The 21,820-nt window shown below is 40.8% G+C and overlaps 2 protein-coding genes across 3 annotated transcripts; one reads left to right on the top strand and one right to left on the bottom strand.

Annotated features, from left to right (window-relative positions):
* The first annotated feature begins 459 nt into the window (after positions 1–459).
* On the top strand, positions 460–21,421 carry LOC114432673 (regulation of nuclear pre-mRNA domain-containing protein 2-like). Of its 2 annotated transcripts, XR_003670296.1 has the most exons (13): positions 460–917; positions 2,497–2,626; positions 2,827–2,978; positions 3,166–3,218; positions 3,325–3,451; positions 3,534–3,709; positions 3,831–4,173; positions 4,275–4,469; positions 4,616–4,798; positions 4,882–6,828; positions 8,608–8,664; positions 20,244–20,377; positions 21,287–21,421. XR_003670296.1 is itself a non-coding variant. In XM_028400841.1 (10 exons), exons 1-10 carry the CDS (start codon positions 749–751, stop codon positions 6,402–6,404), a joined length of 3,051 nt encoding a protein of 1,016 aa, XP_028256642.1. In that variant the 5' UTR covers positions 460–748; the 3' UTR covers positions 6,405–7,407. The 2 variants fall into 2 exon arrangements, 1 of the variants encoding a protein (XP_028256642.1); XM_028400841.1 differs by lacking the exons at positions 8,608–8,664; positions 20,244–20,377; positions 21,287–21,421 and having other exon boundaries at positions 4,882–7,407.
* On the bottom strand, positions 11,920–16,974 carry LOC114432134 (zinc transporter ZIP4-like). The gene is made up of 12 exons (XM_028399947.1): positions 16,762–16,974; positions 15,459–15,773; positions 14,901–15,102; positions 14,035–14,174; positions 13,782–13,965; positions 13,525–13,697; positions 13,249–13,446; positions 13,071–13,172; positions 12,837–12,891; positions 12,577–12,729; positions 12,300–12,487; positions 11,920–12,213 (listed from the first exon to the last, which is right to left on the bottom strand). The coding sequence occupies exons 1-12, from the start codon at positions 16,972–16,974 to the stop codon at positions 12,085–12,087; spliced, it is 2,052 nt and encodes a 683-aa protein (XP_028255748.1). The 3' UTR covers positions 11,920–12,084.
* Positions 21,422–21,820: the final 399 nt, after the last annotated feature.

Genomic DNA, 21,820 nt, shown 5'->3' with positions numbered 1-21,820 from the left:
TAGACTATTTCTTTTTAAGTTTGTCATGACTGATGTTATCGCTGATCAATGACAGATACACATATTTTTATATATTAAAAATAATTAAACGATTCATTAAAGTTCAGCATGTGTTGATTTCAGAATCCTTGACAATTGTTTTCACAAAGTGAACAGTTCACTATAAAATTAGGTAAAAATACACAACATATTTTTTGAAGAAAACATTTATTTGACAGCTTAGTTACTGTACCGCAAAAACATTAAATAGTATATAATAATAATAATAATAATAAATATAATAAACCTGTTGTCAATTAACCAATAATCGCAAAAACATATTATTTTATTATATTTTTTTTCTAGTGCACTACAGTAAATTGTTTTCCTGTCAGTAGATGACGCTACATGTCTTCCGGGACGCTTGGTGGCGCCATATTCCCTTCGTATATGCGGAAGTGTTTTACATCACTTCTCAGGCGGCGAGTAAACATACCTACAGGATGTCGGAAGGCGCTAAGTTTTAGCTTGAAATGTCAAATGATACAAACTGTTAGCTGTTGTACAGAAGCCATATTCGCTGTGGAAAGCCTCTAAACAAATAAACCAAGACATTTAAGCCTTTGCTCTGTTACAGTGAAAGGCGGGCGGCTGCTAAAATCAGGGATCTCAGTTTTACGTTTAGCTAGCGTGCTAAGCTATATGCTAGCCACCAGCTAAGTAACGTTCGGTTTTGGAATGATAGAGCGCGGCGAAGGCTCCACTGGATATGGCAGCCGGAGCAGCTACCGGCGGCTCGCTGGAGTCCACATTAGACAGGAAGTTTCAAAGCGTTACCAACACGATGGATTCAATTCAAGGGCTGTCAACGTGGTGTATCGACAACAAGAAGTTCCACAGCCTGATTGTGCGACACTGGGTGAAGTGGTTGAAGAAATGTAAGTAGCTTTACTGCTTGCTTAAGTTGCTTGCTTTTATCGAATAGAGAGCCTCGCTCGGCATGACACACAGCAGACAGTTCTGTGCAGTGTTTAACACTTAGCAGAACCTTGGTGCAAGCTAATGCTGCCTTCGTTAATTGACCAGACAAACTTTCGTTAGCTGCCAGATAAAGCTGTCATTCAGGAGGATGCTCATCTTTGTGTCACTTACCTGTGGAGGCTAAGTGCTGCTCTAACGTGGATTTCCAGTTCATTTTTGGCGCTTTGGTGACCTCATTTGGAAAACCGTACCACTACAGTACAGATACAAATTAAATGGTGTATTTTGATGACAACAATCTCACTGAAATCCATAAAAGTGTCTGTTGTTTATTCTGAGCGGAGACTTATTTGACTAAAGGTAATTTCTTTGATAAATCCCTCTGATCAATCTACTGATGAACTGATATCTCCACACTGCTTGTGTGAGCACTGAGCAAAGGTTTGTCACTAAATTATTTTGCTGAGTGAGAAGGTAAACCCTGCTGGTGTGTAGGGATGGATGTTTTTCTTCGTGATGACATGCTGGTTCTACTGTAACATATTATTTCTGGTGGGCTGTTTGTTTTATTCTCTGGGAACTTATGACTTTGTTTTAATAGTCTGTCCATGTGATGTCTTTTAGCTACAGTTTTCTGTGCTGCTTTTTCATTTCCTGTCTGTCTTCCAGCTGTTGGCTGATGTTTCCAGTTGTGAAATGTTTTATTTAGTGTCTGTCTGTTTACAATAACAGATCAAATACTCCTTTTGTGATAAATATTGATTTAAGCAATTTAAACCCAGTGATTTAAATCCAAATTGTTCATCTTTTTAAATCTTTTTATGTTACATAAACATTTTATTTTTAATATCCTACATGGCTGAATGTAATTATGCTCTTATGTGCCAACTTTGTGGTTATAGTTATAGTTTATATAAAGCTGTGAAGTATGTAAACACATGGACATGCTTTGTTTTTTTTTTTATTTTTTGTAGTTTTACTGAGGAGTGTCTTTTCGGCTGACATTGTTAACTCAATAAAGCTAAAAACATGTGTTAGTTTTTTATGCTTCTCACAGAAAGTTGCTACTATACCTGTTTATACTCAGAGTAAGCGCTGTTACTGTTAAAGAAAAACCTTGGATACTTTTTATGAGTGTGGGAATCGACTCTTGTGTCTTTTTATGGGCTGTTAATTGCTAAAATACTTTGCATCAGTACAATATAATGGATCAGATCTATGGATCAATAGATGCATTATGCTGGAGTCAGATTTACCTTTCAGGTGCTAAACGGAGAAAAGTATTGATTTAAAATGATGCACTTATAAATGTATAAACTATAAATAAAATATAGAAAGATCTCCGTTTCCATCATATAAAACTGAAAGGCAACTAAGACTGTGATTAGTGTGTGTTGTTGTTGTGCTGCCCCTCTCAAGGCCTTTTGAAGGCCCTTTAGGTAATCAGAGTAACTCATGAATTGCTTTTGGCCTTTGCTAAAAAAATACTTTGAATTACAATACTTATATTATACTTTACTGTCTTTTTTTTTACAGCTGATTCCTCACACAGGCTCAACCTTGTATACCTCGCCAATGATGTCATTCAGAACTGTAAGAGAAAAAATGCTATTGTTTACCGAACGGCGTTTGCGGAAGTGCTTCCAGATGCTCTCATGCTGGTCAAGTAAGATTTTTTTCATGCCTTGTGGTTTGGTGTTACAGAAGCTAAAGGCAGATTATAAACACTTAGACACAGCTATGTGTGTATTTGTGTCCCGGTCTTCCTGTCAAACCAACCATATTCTGTATCTCTGATATTAAAGAAAACATCTGTCCCTGAAGAACACTTATTTTATGTCTATTTCCCCTCTCTCTTGTCTCCAGCCATGAAGGTGACTCCAAGGTGGTTAAATCAGTGGAGAGGATACTCTCCATATGGGAGGAGAGGGGTGTGTATGCAGGGACACTCATTGCTGAGCTCAGGGGTATTTTGGTCAAAGAGGAATCACCACCTGAGACACCTGTGGAACAAAAGAGTACGTGTGTTAAATTTTTAATAGATCATCCATCACACCATTTTCACTTTTTTCATCCTTGTTTTCAAACTATGTCCATTTTTACTTTGTTACTAAATACTCATTTATAACTACATTTCTACAACTACAACACAAGTCTGTTTGATGTAGTGTATAGTGTAATTTTTCATTCTTATGTTTTTTAAAGCTCCAGTTGAGTCTAAAGCAGAGCTACAGTCCAAGGTTGTTGCAGAGTTTGTGGTAAGCAAGAAATGATTATGAGCTGTTTTAGAAGCACAGTTGTCCTGTTTTATCCTTCAGTCCAATATTGATCTGATGGTTTGACTGATTGCTCGCTCTGCTGCAGCCCCAGGCGCTAATAGACCAACTGTCCAGGTACAAGAGATCTCTGGAGGAGGTTGACCTCAGAGAGAAACAGCTGGCTGCCATGAGGGTTGACATCTACAGTTCTGATGCACTTAGGAAACTCAAAGGTGCCTGTCTTTCACTGCCTTTTAAAATTAGCTATCGTTGCACTTTTTACTTTACTTATTCTACGTTACTTGGCTCTTACAGATAAAGCAGGAGGAAAGAAGTTCTCCAGGGACTTTGAAGAAGGAAGCGCTCAGCTGCAAGACTTTGTAAAGTTCTTTGAAAAACAGAACAAAGTAGGACCTCCCCTCCTGGAGGCACTCACCAATGCAGATATCTTCTATGAAATGCAGTACAAGGAAGTCAAGATTGTTGCTAATGTGAGTGATGCAATGTTTAGTATTCTCACCTTGTGTCACCCCTGAGTTCCTGCTGTGGAAAAAAACAGTTTAATTGTTTTATGTTTCATTTTTTTATAACACTATTACTTCTCTTCTTAAGGCCTACCAAACATTTGCTAACCGGGTGACCCACCTCAAGCGTAAGCTGGACTCCTTGAAGGCTAGCTTGCCTGACCTGGATGAATCACCCATCCCCTCACCCTCTGCAGATGCTCCCTCTCCAACGGGCTCAGAGTCCCCCTTTCATGGTCTGGAACTTTCCAACCCTGATCCTGACCTCGATGGTTCTGCAATGGAGGATGATGCAGAGCCACCAGCCCCGAGCCCTCTGTCCTCACTGGGAGGTTCCCCCGGTCAGACAGAGATTATTGGGGAGAATGACAATCGCGAAGTGGAAGACATGGACCTCTCTGAGGAAGAAATGATTGATGGTGGTATCATAGGTAAGGGAAACTTAATGAAAGAATATTTGTTTCCTGACATACAAATCATATAACAAGAGCTGCTTCTCTCTGTTTTTAATGCCATTTCTTTCCATCCTTAGTTGAGGGAAAGACAGAATCCATCCCCAGCCCAGAGATGTCCCCTCCAAGTCCTCCAAGAAATGAGCCACCATCAGGAGCAACAGAGCTCTCTGTCACACCCCCTGTAGCCACTACTGCAGCAACTGTAGAAAGTGTTAACATGGATAAAATTGGCTCCATCCTTAACAGTTTAAGCTCTGTCATGAAGAGCACAGGTGAGTGCTGGTGACTATTTTGACACAAAGCTAATTAGGCTCCAATGTATTCTTTATATAAGTATTTTTTTCATTTAATTACCCTATTGATAAAATAATCAAATATAGATTTAGAGTTTGACCGAGTGTTCCTCTTTGTCTTGCAGGACCGTTTGGGGAAAGTCCTCCTACAGTTGCTTCCGTTAGCTCCTCAGTGAAGAGCACAGCTGCTTCCCCTGTGGTCTCACAGGATGCCAATTCACTGGTTAACATTCTCTCCAAGGTGGATGTGAGTCCTGCAGATCTCCTCAGTGCTCTGTCCAAAGTTCAAGGCCAGGGAAGCATTGAAGGTACGAACAAGAAGTAGCCTGTTGTTTTACATACTTTTGAGCAACACTAAAACACATTTGTGGGGGTCTTTTGTCTTTCTTAGGCATCACTTCTCTGCTGAGCAGCTCGCCTCCAAATGTTGCTAAAGACTCCTCCAGTACAGGCAAGAATCATCCCTCTCTCTCATCCACGTCTGCACCTATGGTAGCCTCCCCAAGTCCATCGCTCTCCTTCATTGTATCATCCAGCTCCACTGTAAGGCAGAGCTCAGGCAATCAAACACCCGGTCAGACTTCCAACTCAGCCTCTGCCGTGGCCCAGACTCTTCATAGAGACATGGATTTGACATCAGCTCCAAAACCATCATCGTCTTCTAAAAGTTTAGAGTCTAAAATCCACAGTTTCCTGCAGGGGAACCCTGCTTTTAATACATTTGACATAAATTTTTCTACACACCCAGCTCTGAGAGGTGATAGTTTCAGCCCAGTAACTGGCACAGACACTGAGGATGGGACCCCAGTGCGGGATGAAGGGGGAGGCACCCCAACTCAAGATGAGATTATGGACAAGCCAGTAGTGGTCCCATCCCCTTCAAACTTAAATCAGTCTTCTGTTGGTGAAACTGCTGAAACGGCTCCTATTGCATACCACAACACCAACAAGCAGAACTTAAACAATCCGCTACAGAAAGCTAATTTACCACATGGTGTGCCTCTGAATGGACAGATCTACCAGCCATATGCATATGGCAAACCGGAGTCAGAGCATGGGATTACTGCACCCATTGCACACTACCAGCAGATTTCTGCTCAAACAGAAGGGCCAGTTCTTGGTGAAAGATCCTCAGGCAGTGCCAGCAACACACAGACAGCAGAAGACTTTCAGGGGGGGAATGAAATGGGCTGGTATGGTGACAGTTACTTAAAGGGGACCTCTCAGCAGCCCAGTGGCTACAATGTGACAGTGCCAGGAGAGACAGCAGGACTTTATCCGTATCAAGCAGAGAGAACTCGAGAACATCTAGAGCTGATTCCCCAGCAGGGTGCTGCCACATCCCCCGCTTTCTTCAGAAGCAGTCTACCACCTGTCCCAAAGTTTCCTCCACCCCCTTCTTATGGTTTGGACACCCCTCCTTCCTCGACCAATACCATGATGATTCCTCCAGAGCAGCAGCCAGTTCCCAGCACAGACACAGGGTTTGGGACTAGAAGTGACAGTGTCATTGGTGGGATGGTGGTCCATGACCATCAGCACAAGTCTCTGTTTCATCCAGGTGATCTGCCATATGACATTGATCAGCATCACCTTTGCCGTCCAGAGGATTTACACCCTCAGCTGGACGACATCCGTTACCATGATGACTTCTGCCAACGTGATGCCCATTTCTACCAAGATAATCCTTACCACCACCCTGATGATTCATATTACAGGCCAGGCAGTCCTTCGCACCACTACCCTAGAGTTCGAGGGCGCCTCACTCCCCCAATTTTACCCTCTGAGGACCCTTATTATCAGAGGCGAAGCCCTCCTCCTCACTTTGGTCCCAGGAGGCCACCGCCCCCTCTTCATGAAATCCGCCATCCTGGCATGCGTCCTCCTCTTCGGCCTCTCCCACCCACATCCTAGAGGACCACCACGTCCACCGTTTCCTCGGTTCCTCGGCCCCGATCCGAGATTGAGAGGCAAACGTCCAGGTCCAAGAGGAGGGGGTCCAATGTTCCCCCCAAAAAGACCCTTTCTACCCCCTCGGTATTGACTGGACAAGAAGTAGCACTCTGTCAGGAGGAGGCAGATATTCTCTGAGTGTTAAGGTACATATCCTGCTCAGGAACACCGATAAATACAAGAGAATGTGGGGAGAAAAGTGCAGATACAGAGGTGGGCATTAGACTAAAAAGTGACACTGAAGAAGAATTACTTCAGAAGCCAAAACTGCATCTGGTGAAGAAGTATACAGGATGATCAGAGGCTTGACCACCAAGAGACATGAGGCTCTGAGAAGGTTCTGCTGTGCTGAAGAGTGAAGACAGAAGATGAAAGGAAATAAGAGGTGGCTATATAATTCACTTTTTATGATATTTGCTCCTCTATGAATGATAAAATATGTAATTGAGCGTCAGTTGGATATAGGTCAGACTGTGCATCATATGCGTGCATGCACACAGTCTAAAGGTCCAGATCGTTGTTCTCCCTCCAAGTTGAATCCAATGATAGTTATTTTTGCTAAGAAAGTAAGACGAAAATGTAGTTGGTACTGTTTTTAGTTGTTCAGTGAGCAGTTTTGACTGCGTCTCTTTCATGGCAGCAGAATCCTAATAGCTTTTGTTAAAAAAAAAAAAGCCCATCAATTTAAACTTTACTTTGGATTAAAGAAACATGAGTGTATGTTATAGAATTTCTGTTTCTTATACACAGCACAGCTAACATAATTGGGGGAAAATTATTTTTTTACTGTTCCAATTCTTTGAGTGTTTTATTTGTGAAGTGAGGCCTTTCTCCACTTGTTCGCAAGATACCGTCTGGCGATAGATTTTTACCTCTCGTTATAAGTTCCTCAAAGAAGAGCAGCGCAGAAGGAGAAAGAGGCGAGTCGTTTTTTTTTTTTTCCAGCCACCTGACACTGACAAAGAAGAAGTGCATTTCTGGGGCGGGAGGGATGAAGATGGTCGTCATCAGTTTCGTTCAGTTGTACTGCCTAATAAAAATCTAAGTTTGAAAAAATTTCTCTTTTTATTCTTTCCTGTGATTTTTTTTTTAGATTGTTGCACCACTGCTCATCTTCACACACACACACACAACACACACATTCGACTGACCTAAACTAGCAATGACAACTTTTGGCTTCCATCAGAAACATAGTCTCTAAGAAAATTATCAACACATACAGATGAGACGTTTTGCAATTTAAGGGTCACATTTAATATGTAAAATAGTGGCAAATGATTAATTTAATTAATTTAAACCACAATCTTTTTTCAATGGTCTTGTGGGACTAATAAAAGGTTTCTTAATCTTAATCTGACGGTTTAAAAACAGAAGTCTGCATCTTTTATTTCACAGCTTTAAACTACAGCAATATTTTATTTTTTAATTAGGCTATAAAATGTCAAATTTGTAAGATGAGGTAATGCACTTCAGCAAATGCCCATTCCTTCTTTAATTTTAGACTCTTTGCTGATTAGTCATTAAATCTCATCTTTACTTATTTTGCTTCACTAAGCTGATTTTTGTGCTTTGGTAGTTCGGTTGCCTGGATCCACACTTAACTGTCAGATATCAGACTAGAGGTTTCTTATATTAAAGGTATAAATAAATGATTTAATGTAGCAGTATATACAGCAGTTATTAGAATAAGACCCTAGATTAATATGGTATGTTGAAAGTGGCCTCCTTTTTCTTAAATTAAATTAGAGCTTTAATAAAATTATAGTTTTATAGTGTTTTATTTTGAAAACATTATTTATTTTGCCATTTTCAACCCTAAAATATATTTCCCAGTGTGTGTAGATACTATAGTTCAGCACTTTATGAGGCTTAACATCAATTAAAAAATCAGTAACTACATTCTACAACATCATTTCTTCCTCTTCCTCTTTTTCTAGTGCCCATTATAATGATCAATATAGTTTGGTGTTCATTAGATAACATTGAACTTAACCTCATCCCCTTCCTTCCTGCCCCTCTTTCCACCCCAGCTGGGACCACACCTTGGTGTGTCTAATGTGATGGAGAGCTTTTAATATTTCAAAAACTTAGGAGTGATACCAGCAGGATCTAAACAACTACGATAAACAGATTGTCAAATTGTTTCTCTTTTCTTTGTTTCTAGGTGTGAGTTTGGAACGGAGACCCAGGGGAAGCAGGAAGGTTGGACAGACACAGCATTGTGAGTAAGCACAGCCAGGATTATTGTAAAATAAATGGCAGTTTAACCCTCAGAAATCCATGCTAATTGATTTTTTTTTATTTTCACTGCAATATCAAGTCAACCATGTTTATGGAAACCGCACAATCATGGCAATAATTAGTGTCTGCTGTGCATGGTAACAGTCATAGACCTGACCGAGTGCGTTATAAATTCTGTTCAGTAAAGCGTGTAGTTAGCCTCAAACAAAGTGTGTAGGGCTGATAGGTATAGTTACAGTCACTTCCCACTTAATCTTTCTCTCATTTCTTTTAATCACACACACACACACACACACACGAATCTTTCATTCTCTGTTTAACGTCCAGAGCAGGAATTTCTACTCATTCAACCTCTCTAAAAACTAAAGACTTAGTTTTACTTCTTTCTTTTTCTTCTTTTAGGCTGCTGTATGCTTTTTGGCACAGGATCAATCAAACTAACATTTTCTCTCTAAATGCATTTCCAGTTACATTGTCAATTTCTTTGCAAAAACAAAGTCATTGTAGAGTAGCTAGAAGAACAATTTAACACAACATCTTCTTGGCTGTGTGAATGTCTGGTGTCACGCTAACTAAACCTTTAGAGACCTCTAGAGGGCATCAGAGAACCAGTCATAATTTTGATGAGTTGAATACTTTTACTCTCATACATTTTCTATTCAGCATTTTTACTTTCCGAGGTGTGTCTGTGCATCACACAGGCTTAATGAGCACATACCTGCCTGCGGAGGAAGGTGAAGGTTTCTCTGTAGAGTCGCTGACCCACGAGTAAGCGGCAGTGTTTGTGTTGTTATGCCTGTGTTACATTGTAATTCTCTTATATTCTCTAGATAATGTGATAGTTTGATTAATCAGCAATGCTAGCAGGGCTGTTTATGCTACACTGTTAATTGATGGTGATTCTATAGTGATAAATATTAAGAGGCAGTGGCAGTTCTACATTGAATTACTCACCCAAAAAGGTGTGTGTTGTTTAAAGATCTTGTATTGTCTCTCATATGGTGAATGTGAGGTTGTATTTCCAGTATTGGCTGGAAACGGTTTGCTACTGATATGTTTGTTGTTCTTTTAATTACAAAGTCAAGAAAGTCAAGATCTTTTAGATCTTTGTGCAAAAGGGAGAATTACTTATTTTGAATACACAGAGCCTGGTGGCTGTTTGACTGTAGTTATTTTAATATATATTACTAATATATATTTAGTCAGTATTGTAATGTATTAATTAATAATACTTCAAGGAATTTGTTTAAAGTTGATCTAATGACTGTTCTGTGTTTCTACACCACTCCCTCCATCTACATAAGTAAAGAGCCTGAGAATCCATCCCTGTATCCTCTTCATGTTGGGAATTGTGGTATTAAGTTGCGTTCTAGCCAACACACCGTCATGAACAAGTGACAAACCCCCAATCAGTGACATTATTGGAGCAGTAGCTCCATTACAATTATATTATTATTATATTATTTAAGATACACTTCCTGCATCAACTCCTGCAGGCCTGCTTGTTCTCTGCAGAATCATGAATCATCCACCAAGCTTAAATGACCCCCTGCAAACTTTCATCTGATTATTTGACTCGTCAGACTAATCCTTGTGAATACTATTAAAAAACAACATAACTTAAACACACAACCTAAATAAAAACACACACAAAAAAAACAAAACACACAAAAATGTCTTCCGTCAGCCAGGTTTTGGCTCCCCCTGTCAACAAATAGGAGTTGATTATGTTGCTTGCATCATGTTGTGTTATTGGAGTGTGTTGTCAAATTAATGATGATGTTTAAGGAAACCGAAATTAGTCCAAATATTTAATTATTAAATATTTCATTACAACTGTGTGTTAAAGGCTGTGTATTAAGACATCCCTGCACCTGTTTGTTGTTTCACCGCATATTTTAGCAAGAGACAGCGAAGTCGCTGACGCATGGATGTAGCACATGGATCCCTTACAGTCATCTAAATGTGGTATATGATAGTGCCTCTACTTATTTGACCACCAAACCTCTCCCAGGAACAGTTACACAACTGTGTTAGACATCATCATCTCCACTTAATAACAGTCATTCAGTTAAACACACTCTACATTTTGTACTGAAGGGTGCCTTTACAGTCCTCTTTCTGCAGCATTTTCTGTCTGTCAACTCTTCTGTAAAACATGTATTATGCAGTATAATGTATGAGAAGCTCAAAGGTCTGGTTTTAGAAGTCATTAAATTCAAGTGTTTTATTGGCATGTTCAGTCACAGGACTCTGGGGGCTCATAAACGCTCTCAAAGATTCAGTAGAAGTTCAGAATTATGGAGTTCGGAGAGCTGATAATCCAGTTTTTCCTCTGTCAGCACATACAGGCTTTCATCTTGGCAGTTTGTTTTTACGGCTTGTGTTTAAAGGATCAGCGCACAACCTAATTGTTGTCATTTTGTCTGGTGCTAGTCATTCTTGAGGTTACCTATACAGCACATATAAACTGTATGCTTCAATGCAAGTCTATAGTGACAAAACATCAGCATGTCTCTTGGTGCGCTGAGTTGTCAGTGGACTCTGTCCCCTAATATAATCTGTAGGTCAAGGAGATTAGATGGGACAGATAAAGGGTGATCTTAGCCACCACAGACCTGACTGTGTTAAACCTTTATCACCTTTAATATCTTTAAACTTGGACCTCTGGTAATATCTACTTATCATTTACTTCTGTTTTTTGGCATAGCATTCAGGACATGAGGGGTTGAAATTCAACTTTTTTCAAAATAATCAAAATATTTCAACCCATTGACAAGAATAGGGTAGCTTCCGCTTTAAAATGTGTCATTTCTCAGAATTTCTGAGCTACAGAGACACTTTTTAACCTTAAAACTATTCACAAAGTATTACACTATTAAAGTTGTACTCAACGTTTTGGTATCTAGAACTGGTCTTTGAATCAATTCATGTAATGTTCTGGCCTTTTCTGAGTTTGTAATGGATTTTTGGGGGTAATGGCTCTGATCAATTCAGAGCAAAACATCCATTGTCATGGTTATTTATGTTATTTATGCTGCTTAGTTTGAAGAACACATACACAAAACAGAATAATCATTCCTGCTATACAACATAATTTATTAAAAAGCACAAAAACAACTCTGTACAAAGCCGTATAATACAACAAGTGCAACCAACACATGTAGAGTATTAATACCTTGATCACCATATTACCATGCCCGGGTTACAGTGGACTTTTGAACGGCCCCTTCTACTGAGTGACACCCTGTGTCATCTGCTACACAATGTCACATGGTGTGAGCATTTAAAGGATTTGTTTTTGTCCCACCACATGTATTTACAACAAGAGTCTCTGTCCTCGCCCATAAATAATAACATATTTAAAAATGTTACTGTTATAGATGAGCCAGTTCATGCTTTAAAAGCTGATTTTCTCTTCATACATTGACATCAACAATAAAATACCCCACCCAGTCAGAAGTCCAACATTCTGCAGCAGAAACATCAGCCAGGGCCTCTTGTTCCTGATGTGCACCATGGTGGGCAGCTGCAGAGACAAAGAGGAAACATGGCCATTGTAATTTGATTTATTTTGATGGACGCTGCTGTATGATTTGTCCTGTGAGCACTCACCATGTCTGCTAGTCCAACATACAGAAAAAGCCCTGCAGTAATGGCAGCTATCCACTGTTTAGTCGCCAGGTCAGTGGCCACAGACAGAGCGATGTAAAGGCCGATGAACGAGGTCATGCCACTGGCAAAATTTAAAAGCAGAGCCCTGCGGACGGACACGCCGCAGTGCAGCAAAATGGCAAAATCACCTGCAGAGAGATAAGATGGAAAGAGTTTTTAATAATAAACTATCAAATCAGGCACTGTGTGTGTGTGTGTGTGTGTGTGTAATGTTTACCGAGTTCATGTGGAATTTCATGGCAGAGCACAGCCACTGAGGTAGCCAGGCCAGACTTCCATGACAGGGAGAAGGCTGCACCCATCGCTAATCCGTCTGCAAAGTTGTGGATCCCGTCACCAAAAGTTATCATATAAGGCAGCAGACGCTGTTCTGTGGAGGCAGACAGAGACATGGTCTGTGGCCGCAGTGCTGAATGTACGGTTATTCCAAGCTAATGATGTCATAGCTGTTTTTGTGTTGGAAGTCACTTTGCTCACCTCTGGTGTGCTCCGTCTGCCCTGAAAGGGATTTCTCATTGTCGTCACACCCAACCTGAAAAAAATTAATGAAATCCTACTGTTAATTAAAGAAGAAATAACATAGCATAATCTCTCTTGGTGTCTTCACATGATGTGAAGGTTTATATTCTATAATTGTAACCTAATGCCTAAGTCATACATGCAGTGTGTCTATCCTCCACCTGGAACATTGGAAAGTGCTGTGTTTCTTACCAGATTTGCTTTTGAGATGGACTGTGACTCTTTTTGTTTCCGTTCTTGTTGATACATCTCTAAAACCCTGCCATGGTCACAGTGGTGAGGCTCAGATTCTTCCTGAGAATGAGAAGGACAGGTTTCTGAATAACTCTCTAAAAGGCTGGGGAAAAAATGAAAGGATCCGTTCTCTCACCGCATGGTGATGCTGATGATGGTGGTGATTGTCTTTGTGTGTGACCAGAGAGAAGATTGTCTCCATCAGGTAAAAGTAGTAGATACCAGCTATCACTACCAGCATCTTGTATACATAGTCTGGTGTTTCGTCTTGGTGGTCAGTATGTGAAGCCGGGTTGCCGTCGTTGTTGTCTGAGTGTACGTGCAAACCCAGAAACTAAACAGGAAGAAACCACATTCAGCTACAGCAGGTTTACAGTTGTGGACATTCAGTTTGTTGGTGCTTAGTGCTCACCATGGGTATCAGATGCAGTAAGGCGTCTCCAGTTAGTGCACCGACAGCCATGCTGATACAAAACTGGATACACAGCTGGAACACACTGGTACAGGAAGCACAGAGGAGCACCACTATGCCAAACATGGAAGTCAGTGTTATCACCACATTGGCGATGGTTGCATACAGATATCCTACATGAGAGAAAGGGGGGGCGGGTTGTTAGTGTGGTTTAATGCATCCAGGTCCAGTTTCTTGTCATTGACATGCTGACTTACTCTCAGCTGTGGAAAGCCCGTCTTGTTTCACTGGTTCTGTGATGTGTGTGCAGGCTCCACTCAGGATCTGCTCGATGAGTGCAGGGCTGAGCCGAGCCACGTCGGACCGACCCAGACCTGCGGGGTCAGATTTGTTGTCGCCCAGACTGTAGATAAGGACCAGCTGTTCTGCTGAGAAACAATGCTGGGAGAGGAGGAAATACGTTAGGTGCATTGTCACATGATTAACTTAAAGGTGTGGCCTCTATGTTACCTGTTCCCACGTTGAGTTTCTCTCAGGATGTTCATGGCTGCTCCTCTTCCTCCGTCTCTGACCTTGGTGATCATGATGGGCATGTTCATCTTCCTTGTGGTCACGTCCGAGGTTCAGACTCCTCATAAGTACCTTCAAATCTATAAAACACAAACTACTACTGAGCAGAGTAAAAAGTACCAGAGACCCAGACTTGAGTAAAAGTACAGATACCCTACCAAATAATTACTTAAGTAGAAGTATTAGAAGTCTTCTTTAAGCATCATACTCAAGTAGAAGTATTAAAATAGTCACTATCCTTTGTACTTAAGTATTAAAAGTACAAGTATGGAGTTTTGTGCTCAGTCTGATAAACCAGCTCCACACAACTTAATGTCACAATTCGCAACATGAAGAGGATACAGGGATGGATTCTCAGGCTCTTTACTTATGTAGATGGAGGGAGTGGTGTAGAAACACAGAACAGTCATTAGTTTAACTTCCTTGAAGTAATATTAATCATAACTACAGTCAAATGGCCCCTGGTGGCCAGTATTTAAAACAGAATCAACATGAATTAACAAACAGCCCTGCTGGCATTACTAATTAACCAAACTAGCACATTATCTAGAGGTTATAAAAGCACACAAGACAAAGAGGAAGAATGTAACTGATGCATCTGTCTCATTGAATAACAACACTGCCGCTCACTCGTGGGTCAGCGACTCTACTGAGAAACCTCCACCTCCTCTTGGTCTCCGCCTCCTTTGCAGGCAGGTATGTGCTCATAAAGCCTCTGTGATGCACCGACTGGGCACAGCTTGAAAAGTGTGTGTGTGTGTGCTGAGTAAAAGTATTCCTAGATTTGCTTTTAAATGAACACTCACCTTCAATTGTGGAATTCTCTGAACCCAGCCAATCCATGATGTAGTCCAGGAAGAAGCTTTCCTCGGGGAGGGGCTGACCAATCAAGCAGTGACCTAGCAGGGCGTGATACAGGACATGGGCCAAAACTGCACCCACTTCCTGTCCCTGTTCATGTGAAGATGCGTGAACTTCTTCCATGATGTCACTGGATGTTGTACATCTCTGGTTACCATGGTGATAAGGAGGAGAACGGATCAATACAACAAAAGAAAAGGATTAGAGTCCTGCTCAACCAGCACACCTTATGACTGAGGCTACATTACTAGCTTAGCCTTCTCCTGCATTATGCACTTGACTAATAGGCCTGTGCATTGGCTTATTAGGACCTATGAGCATTCCTGTACTGATGACTGCTGCAGTAGTAGATTATGATGATGCATTATATAGACACAAAGGGCACTTAGAATCCTCTGAATACTGGGCAGACCTTAGCAGTCCTACAGCTGGTGTAAATATGATAAGATATGTATAATAATGGGCACGGACAGTCCATCAGGCTGGCAGAAGTACATGCTTACCTCACTGTCTGAGGGCTCATAGTGGCGGCCAAGCTTGTGAAGAAGAACATCTACATCATGAATGTCTGCGTGTGGTTCACTCTCCGCACGCGGTGAGATTTCTTGTATGAAACGCTCGGCCTCCTCTCCCCACCTGCCCTGCCGTATCGCGGTGCAAACCAGACCGGGAGAAGACAGGTAGAGGACGGATCCAGCGGCAAGAGCGGTGAACTGAGGCGCCCGGATGGTGACATTTTCTCCGGCTTTTCCAGTCGCTTCATCCTCATGGACGGAATGATGGTTGATGAGCTGATGGACGGCGTCCGCTAGGTCACACTGTGGTGAGACAGAAGGTCATGAATCAGCAGAGGATCATACAACAATCAACAAATGAAGAAGCAACAGGTGCCAGTGTCTGATATGAGCTGGTCATTAAAGACTATTGGAGTTTTAAGATAAGCGGTAAAGGATCCATAAAATACAGGACAACCATCTGACCTGACCCACAGACTGACAGGCAGGAACAAGAAGAAGCACTTATTCTTTTGGACAGGCAGCCAACGCAACAAAGCCACAAAGGATCCAGACAGGTCCGTGAGTTAGTTGGTTCTTGTTAATTGGGTGAACTGACCCTTTAATAGGAAATAATCGCTGCCAGCACAGAAACATTAACAGGGCTGGGTCAAACTGACAGAACTCTCTGACACCTGACATAACAGATAAAACACACCTTTTACTGTGGATCAAATGAGGTTTATTACCTTATCACACCTGTTTATAGTCTTTGATATAAGTATTAACCCAGCAATTAAAAAGTGCAGTAAAGCTGTTAGTCATTGCTGTGTTTTTGCCCATTGTTTCCTGCAGTGGTTCAGATATTTATTACTTGAGTTGTTGTGTGTATTTGTGTGGCTGACATGTAGGAAGGTCAAGGACTTTGCTCTAACTCAATGATAAAGTGAAGAAAGTTGTAAGTAACAGCACAGCTGTTAAGTTTTATCTCTAAAAAGAAAATTACATAAAAATTAAATAATTTTAAGTTTATCCAGATGTTAAACAATAAAACAATCATTTGCTAAATATTTTCAAGAACATAAAATAGCAGAAGAACATATCATAAATACATAAATTAACCATATTTTACCCTAAATATTTTAAATTATTTCGTATTTAATGTGAGATTTATTTGGACGAATTAAAAGCTGAGCGATTATCAGATGATCAGGTTTGGTTATTGGCTTTTGAACCTCGACCCCTCTCGGCTGCCATGCAGGCAGAACACCTGGCTGTTACCTGGCCGCGGAGTTAGACTCATAAAACTCACCTTTTCACACGACACTTCTCCGCACTGCACACGGTGCTCCAGTGTATTAAAGAGGGAGCGAAGGGACGGCCCGGTCAGATGCTGCTGTCCCGGAGACACCACGCCGACCACAGCTCCGAAAACCTCCTCAACGGCGGGAGACCCCGAAACAGAACCGAACGCACCCCAACCAGGAAACAGGAGAAGAAGAAGAAGAGGCGAGGAGGAAAACATCTTAAAACTTTCTTTTTTTAAATGTGGTAAAAAAAAAGGAGCAAAGGAGCAGGAACGGGCGGATGGAAGCTGATACAGTCCCAAAGTCTTTCTACAGACACATGGAGCTGTACAGAGCTGCGCTCTCAGCTGCTATCAGTTTAAAAACCACTGCAGGCTCACCGGACCTGGACTCTGGATTGTGATTGGCTGAGAGCTGGCTCGTGCTCTTCTACACCTGTCAGCTAAACCGCTGTCACCTGAGCAGGGCGCGCGCCTCACATGCATCCCCTTATTATTATGTGACTGATATGTTTGTTTTTCTTTTATAAACATTTGTACAAAAACCAGTTCTTATATTGAATACACAGAGCTGGAGGCCACCCCCCATCCACATAAGTAAAGAGCCTGAGAACCCACCACCTTCATCCAATTCATTCATATTGTGGCCTTAAGTTGTGTTTTTAAGGGCACCCCCACCTTACCCACAAGCACAGCATAATGATGACATAATGCTGAACATTTTAACCCTTTATTTACTATTTCTGATGAAATAGGCCTAAATAATTTCATTCCTATATATAAATATGTCTATATACATTTTCATGAGTTCTTGTACATTTAAGAACAAAATAAAACAAAATAAATTAAAATAGTTTTAGTGTATTATGCCTGTATTATCCTAAAGAACTTATTCTCAGACTAAACATGCAGCACAGCACAGGTCTGTTACAGCCATCAGATAAAATGTGGATTTTCTAGCTTTACATGCAACCCGACACATGTATTTTATTTTCCAAAGAATCCCCTCTTTCTTTGAACACCTTTACTCAAACAATGACTGATAGTGTACTGTGAATAAGGTCATTAACATTCAGAAGAATATGTGACTTATTATAGTCTGAGGGAGGTTCAGGTTTCCACTCACTCTGTACATTTCCTGGTAAGATGCTGACTTCCTGAAAATCTGTCACAGATCTCTACTTTATGATCTTTTTCTTATAACTGGCGACATTTTTAGGTGAAGTTCATTCTTGACTTCACAGAACATCATGTGAGTAGTGCTGTTCCTCATATCTTAGTGAATGAACTCACAAACAAGAGGCCGGTGATAGAGAGGTGTGTGTCTGACTCTGGACTGACCACCAGATGGCGCAGCTCCTCTGTATATTCACACTGTTTACATTACAGTACCAACATAGTGGTTAAAAAAAAGCTACATTTGAAGTTAGAAAAGTATTAGAACTATTATTATTATGTTCAGAAAAATGATTGTGCTGCCAAATTACATTATAACGGTTTTATGTTATAATATAAAATTATATATTATTATAATTTTAAGTTGGAGGCACATACATACAGAATTATGTTTGTTTACAAAAGTTTACTTACTGCTGATGCACAAAAATAACAATAATTATATTAATTATAATAACACATCTATTTGTTGTATATATATATATATATATATATATATATATATATATATATATATATATATATATATATATATATTATTTTTTTCTTCATTGCTGCATGTTTGTGTTTACTTTGTCAGATCCGGACTTTTTGTTTTGTTGCTTCATGTTGCTACATGAAGTGAAACCATGTCACTCGCTGTCAGCCAGAAATGACTGAAAGGAAGGATATTAGGTTGATTGGCTGCACATGACTTCACACACATGAACAGACAGCAACACACACAGAGACGCTCGCTTATATGGCATGGGACTCTAGACATCTGTCCCCACACATACACACACACACTCAGACATAAGCATGGTGACTGCCGCACTGCTAATCTTTGAGACAAAACACACACTGTCCTGTGACCTGCTTTCACACTGCTGCCCCTTAATGTCATGATGTCACTGTCCATTATGTTGTCTTTCAGACAAACCTGTATGTTCTCAACACACACATTCATCAAGTCCAACACTGTCTCACACACACACACACAAAGAATGAGGAAAATCACTGGCAGTATGTCAAAATCATGTCTCATGTCTTGTCATCAGTAACTATTGGCAACTTTCCTATAGGCTGCAGTATAGCTTTTCAAAATAAAATAACATTTAAGAATGAAAATGATCTATAAAATGAGGAGTTCAGTGTGAGTGTACATCTGGAAAGAGACAGGATTCAGCGCACTCATTCACACTCTGTGTGTGTGTGTGTGTCACACGAACATGAGCCTTTAGGATAAAGACTGTCCTTTCAAAGTGTACATTATTTACAGCCAGCTCCCCCCTCTGCCTGATACACTCTCGCTGCTCGGCCTCTCAGGCCTACTTTCTCTCTGAGGCTGATGTTTCCATTACAGAAATAAAAGCATGACGGGTAATCCAGTTATATGTTCCCTGGACAACACACACACACACATTTGAATGTGCATGATACACACACACACACACACACACGTATATCCAAGGAGCATTGCGCACACATGTTGCAAGCAGGCACATGTAAACAATAGCACACACACAGTATGGGGGTGGGGGTTTTGTGACTGAGGCTAGACCTCCTGTCGTGACAAAATCAAACAGAGCTTTCTGGAGCTCCGGAAATAAATACTAAACACTGGTAAAACACACACAGACACACACACACACACAATGGTAATCTCCCGAGACAATTTCCCACAGAGTTGTACATCCTTCCCATGGAGTGAAAATGTGGAGAGGAACAAGGTTTTAGAAAGGAAGAAAGCTGCTTTATTCTTACTGATGATTTAACAATAATGATTTTTTGACAATTTGGTCTGATATATATTTATTCTTTGAAAAAATAGATTTGTATTTGAAAGACAATGTCTTGGATGTTGCTCAGATACTCTCAGGAATTTCCATGAACACTGTGTGAGGTACATGTGATGTCAAAATGCAGCCTCAAGTGGCCAAAGAAGGAACTGCAGGTTTTTGACACTTGTGTCAACAGACTTATAGCCACTCTAAAAACAATAAATCCTACATTTCCCATAATACAACACATGTTTCTCCTCCAGATGTTCTTCAGTCACGCTGCTGTGTTTTTCCTCTTTTTAGTCAGATGAGTTTCATGTTTTCTTTTCATCTACAGTGTAATAATGTTTCAGAGTTAACACAGAACTTGATTAAATAAATCAGACACAATCATCTCTTTCTTTATATTTAGAAACCTTCTTCATTTCATTTCAGCTGCAGCACACGATGACTCCTTTGGAGAAGTCACACAAAGGCAGCTTTACTTTATTGAATAAGTTAGTTGTTAATATTGCATTTGACATTTCTGTCTCTTCATTTGTATGAAAGTCCACGGATGGAGGGAGCAGGAGTATAAATAGCAAAAGGATGAAGTGAAGAAAAAGTGAAGTGGGACTGAGAGTCACTGAGGTCTGTTTCTGTCTGGTGAAAAGACTAAGTAAGGACAAGGGGACACAGAGCAGGTATGTCCTACATGCATGGACACACAGGTCATTCTATATAATTATACAACCAATCAGAGTTTCTCTCTTTGTCTCTTTTTTTTCCCCTCTACCACACATTTATTAATTCACTGCATTAACCCTCTCATGCCTGGCCGAGTGTGTTCTGTGGACGCTGCAAGTATAATTGGTATCTTGCTACTATTTAGCGTTCATTGATTGAGTTAATTATGTCCTTAATGAGGACACTATTTATCCCTATATCTAATTAAAGGGTAGTTACACCACTTAATTGTCGGTGTCCTGGAAATGTCCGCACAAGTTGAAAACTGCCGTCCTCTGGGATCAAAGTGTGAGACTCAATGTCCTCTCTGCATCAGTGCATTGGTGAGATCTCTGGGTGGCATACGTGTGTTGTACAAATGGAAACAGACCAAAGACAGCATTTAGATTACAGATATGAGCTGCTTAGCAAAGCCTATAGCTAGTCTGATTCAGAGTGTGTAGGGACAATGGGCATAGTTATAGACACTTTGCAGGTATGGCTGCAGCCACAGTTGAAGAGTGGGCCGACTGACCCTTAGCCTTCATCAAAGCTATGCTGCTATAGGCCTGCTCAGTGCTCCACTGAGCACCACCACCACCATCTCAACACTTGCCTTATAACAACAACAACCTGCGCCATGTTTGACCTCTGTTGTTTTTGTTCCTCTCCTCTTTCGCTTTTTTTCGCCTTTTCTGTACTATCTACGTCTTCCTCTTCTTCTCCTCCTCCTCCTCCACTTCCTCTCCCTGAGGACCATTGTTACCATTGAAAGGGAGTTTTTTTTTACTTGCCACTGTTTGCCTTAAAGTGTCTCTGGTCTCTGGAGACAATTCTAATCCACTGACACGAAGAAGTTTAAACATTTTTCTGTTTTCTCACCACAGCATCTGTTTTACCAGGCGACCGTACAGTGAACGTTCTGCAGGATCTTTGCCCTCTCATTGTGGACCGCGAAGAGCAAAACCCTGAAGCCAGTCAGCAGCCTTCTTACCTTACAGATAACAGGATCACATAACATTTACTGCCCTGTCCAAGGTACAACTCTCCCCAGTGAAAGCTGCTGGAACAGAGGCCAGTTCCACCTGTTGTCCAATTGATTTATTTGTTTTGTTACTTGTTGTCCTGCCATATGTTTGACTTAACCAGAACATGAAAGGTTTGTCCATAAAATCACATGAATCTTTGTAATTTGTCAGGGAATCACACACACACACTGGTCAAATGTTAATAAGTGCTTTTGGTGCTAAAAGCATTCAGCGGAATGCTGACTGAGGGAGAGAGTAAGAAGAAAAGAGGTGGAGGAAAGAAAGAATGGTAATGAGGAAGGGTGGGGTGGGGTGGGGATTAAAAAAAATCAGTACTTAAAAATAATAACCATGTCATGGCCTGATTGGTTTGGTTTTCCCATATTTAACTCA

This window comes from Parambassis ranga, chromosome 2 (assembly GCF_900634625.1).
Source record: "Parambassis ranga chromosome 2, fParRan2.1, whole genome shotgun sequence".
Lineage (NCBI taxonomy): Eukaryota > Metazoa > Chordata > Actinopteri > Ambassidae > Parambassis > Parambassis ranga.
Note: the sequence above shows the minus strand (reverse complement) of the source record. Positions and strands in the feature narration are given on the sequence as shown.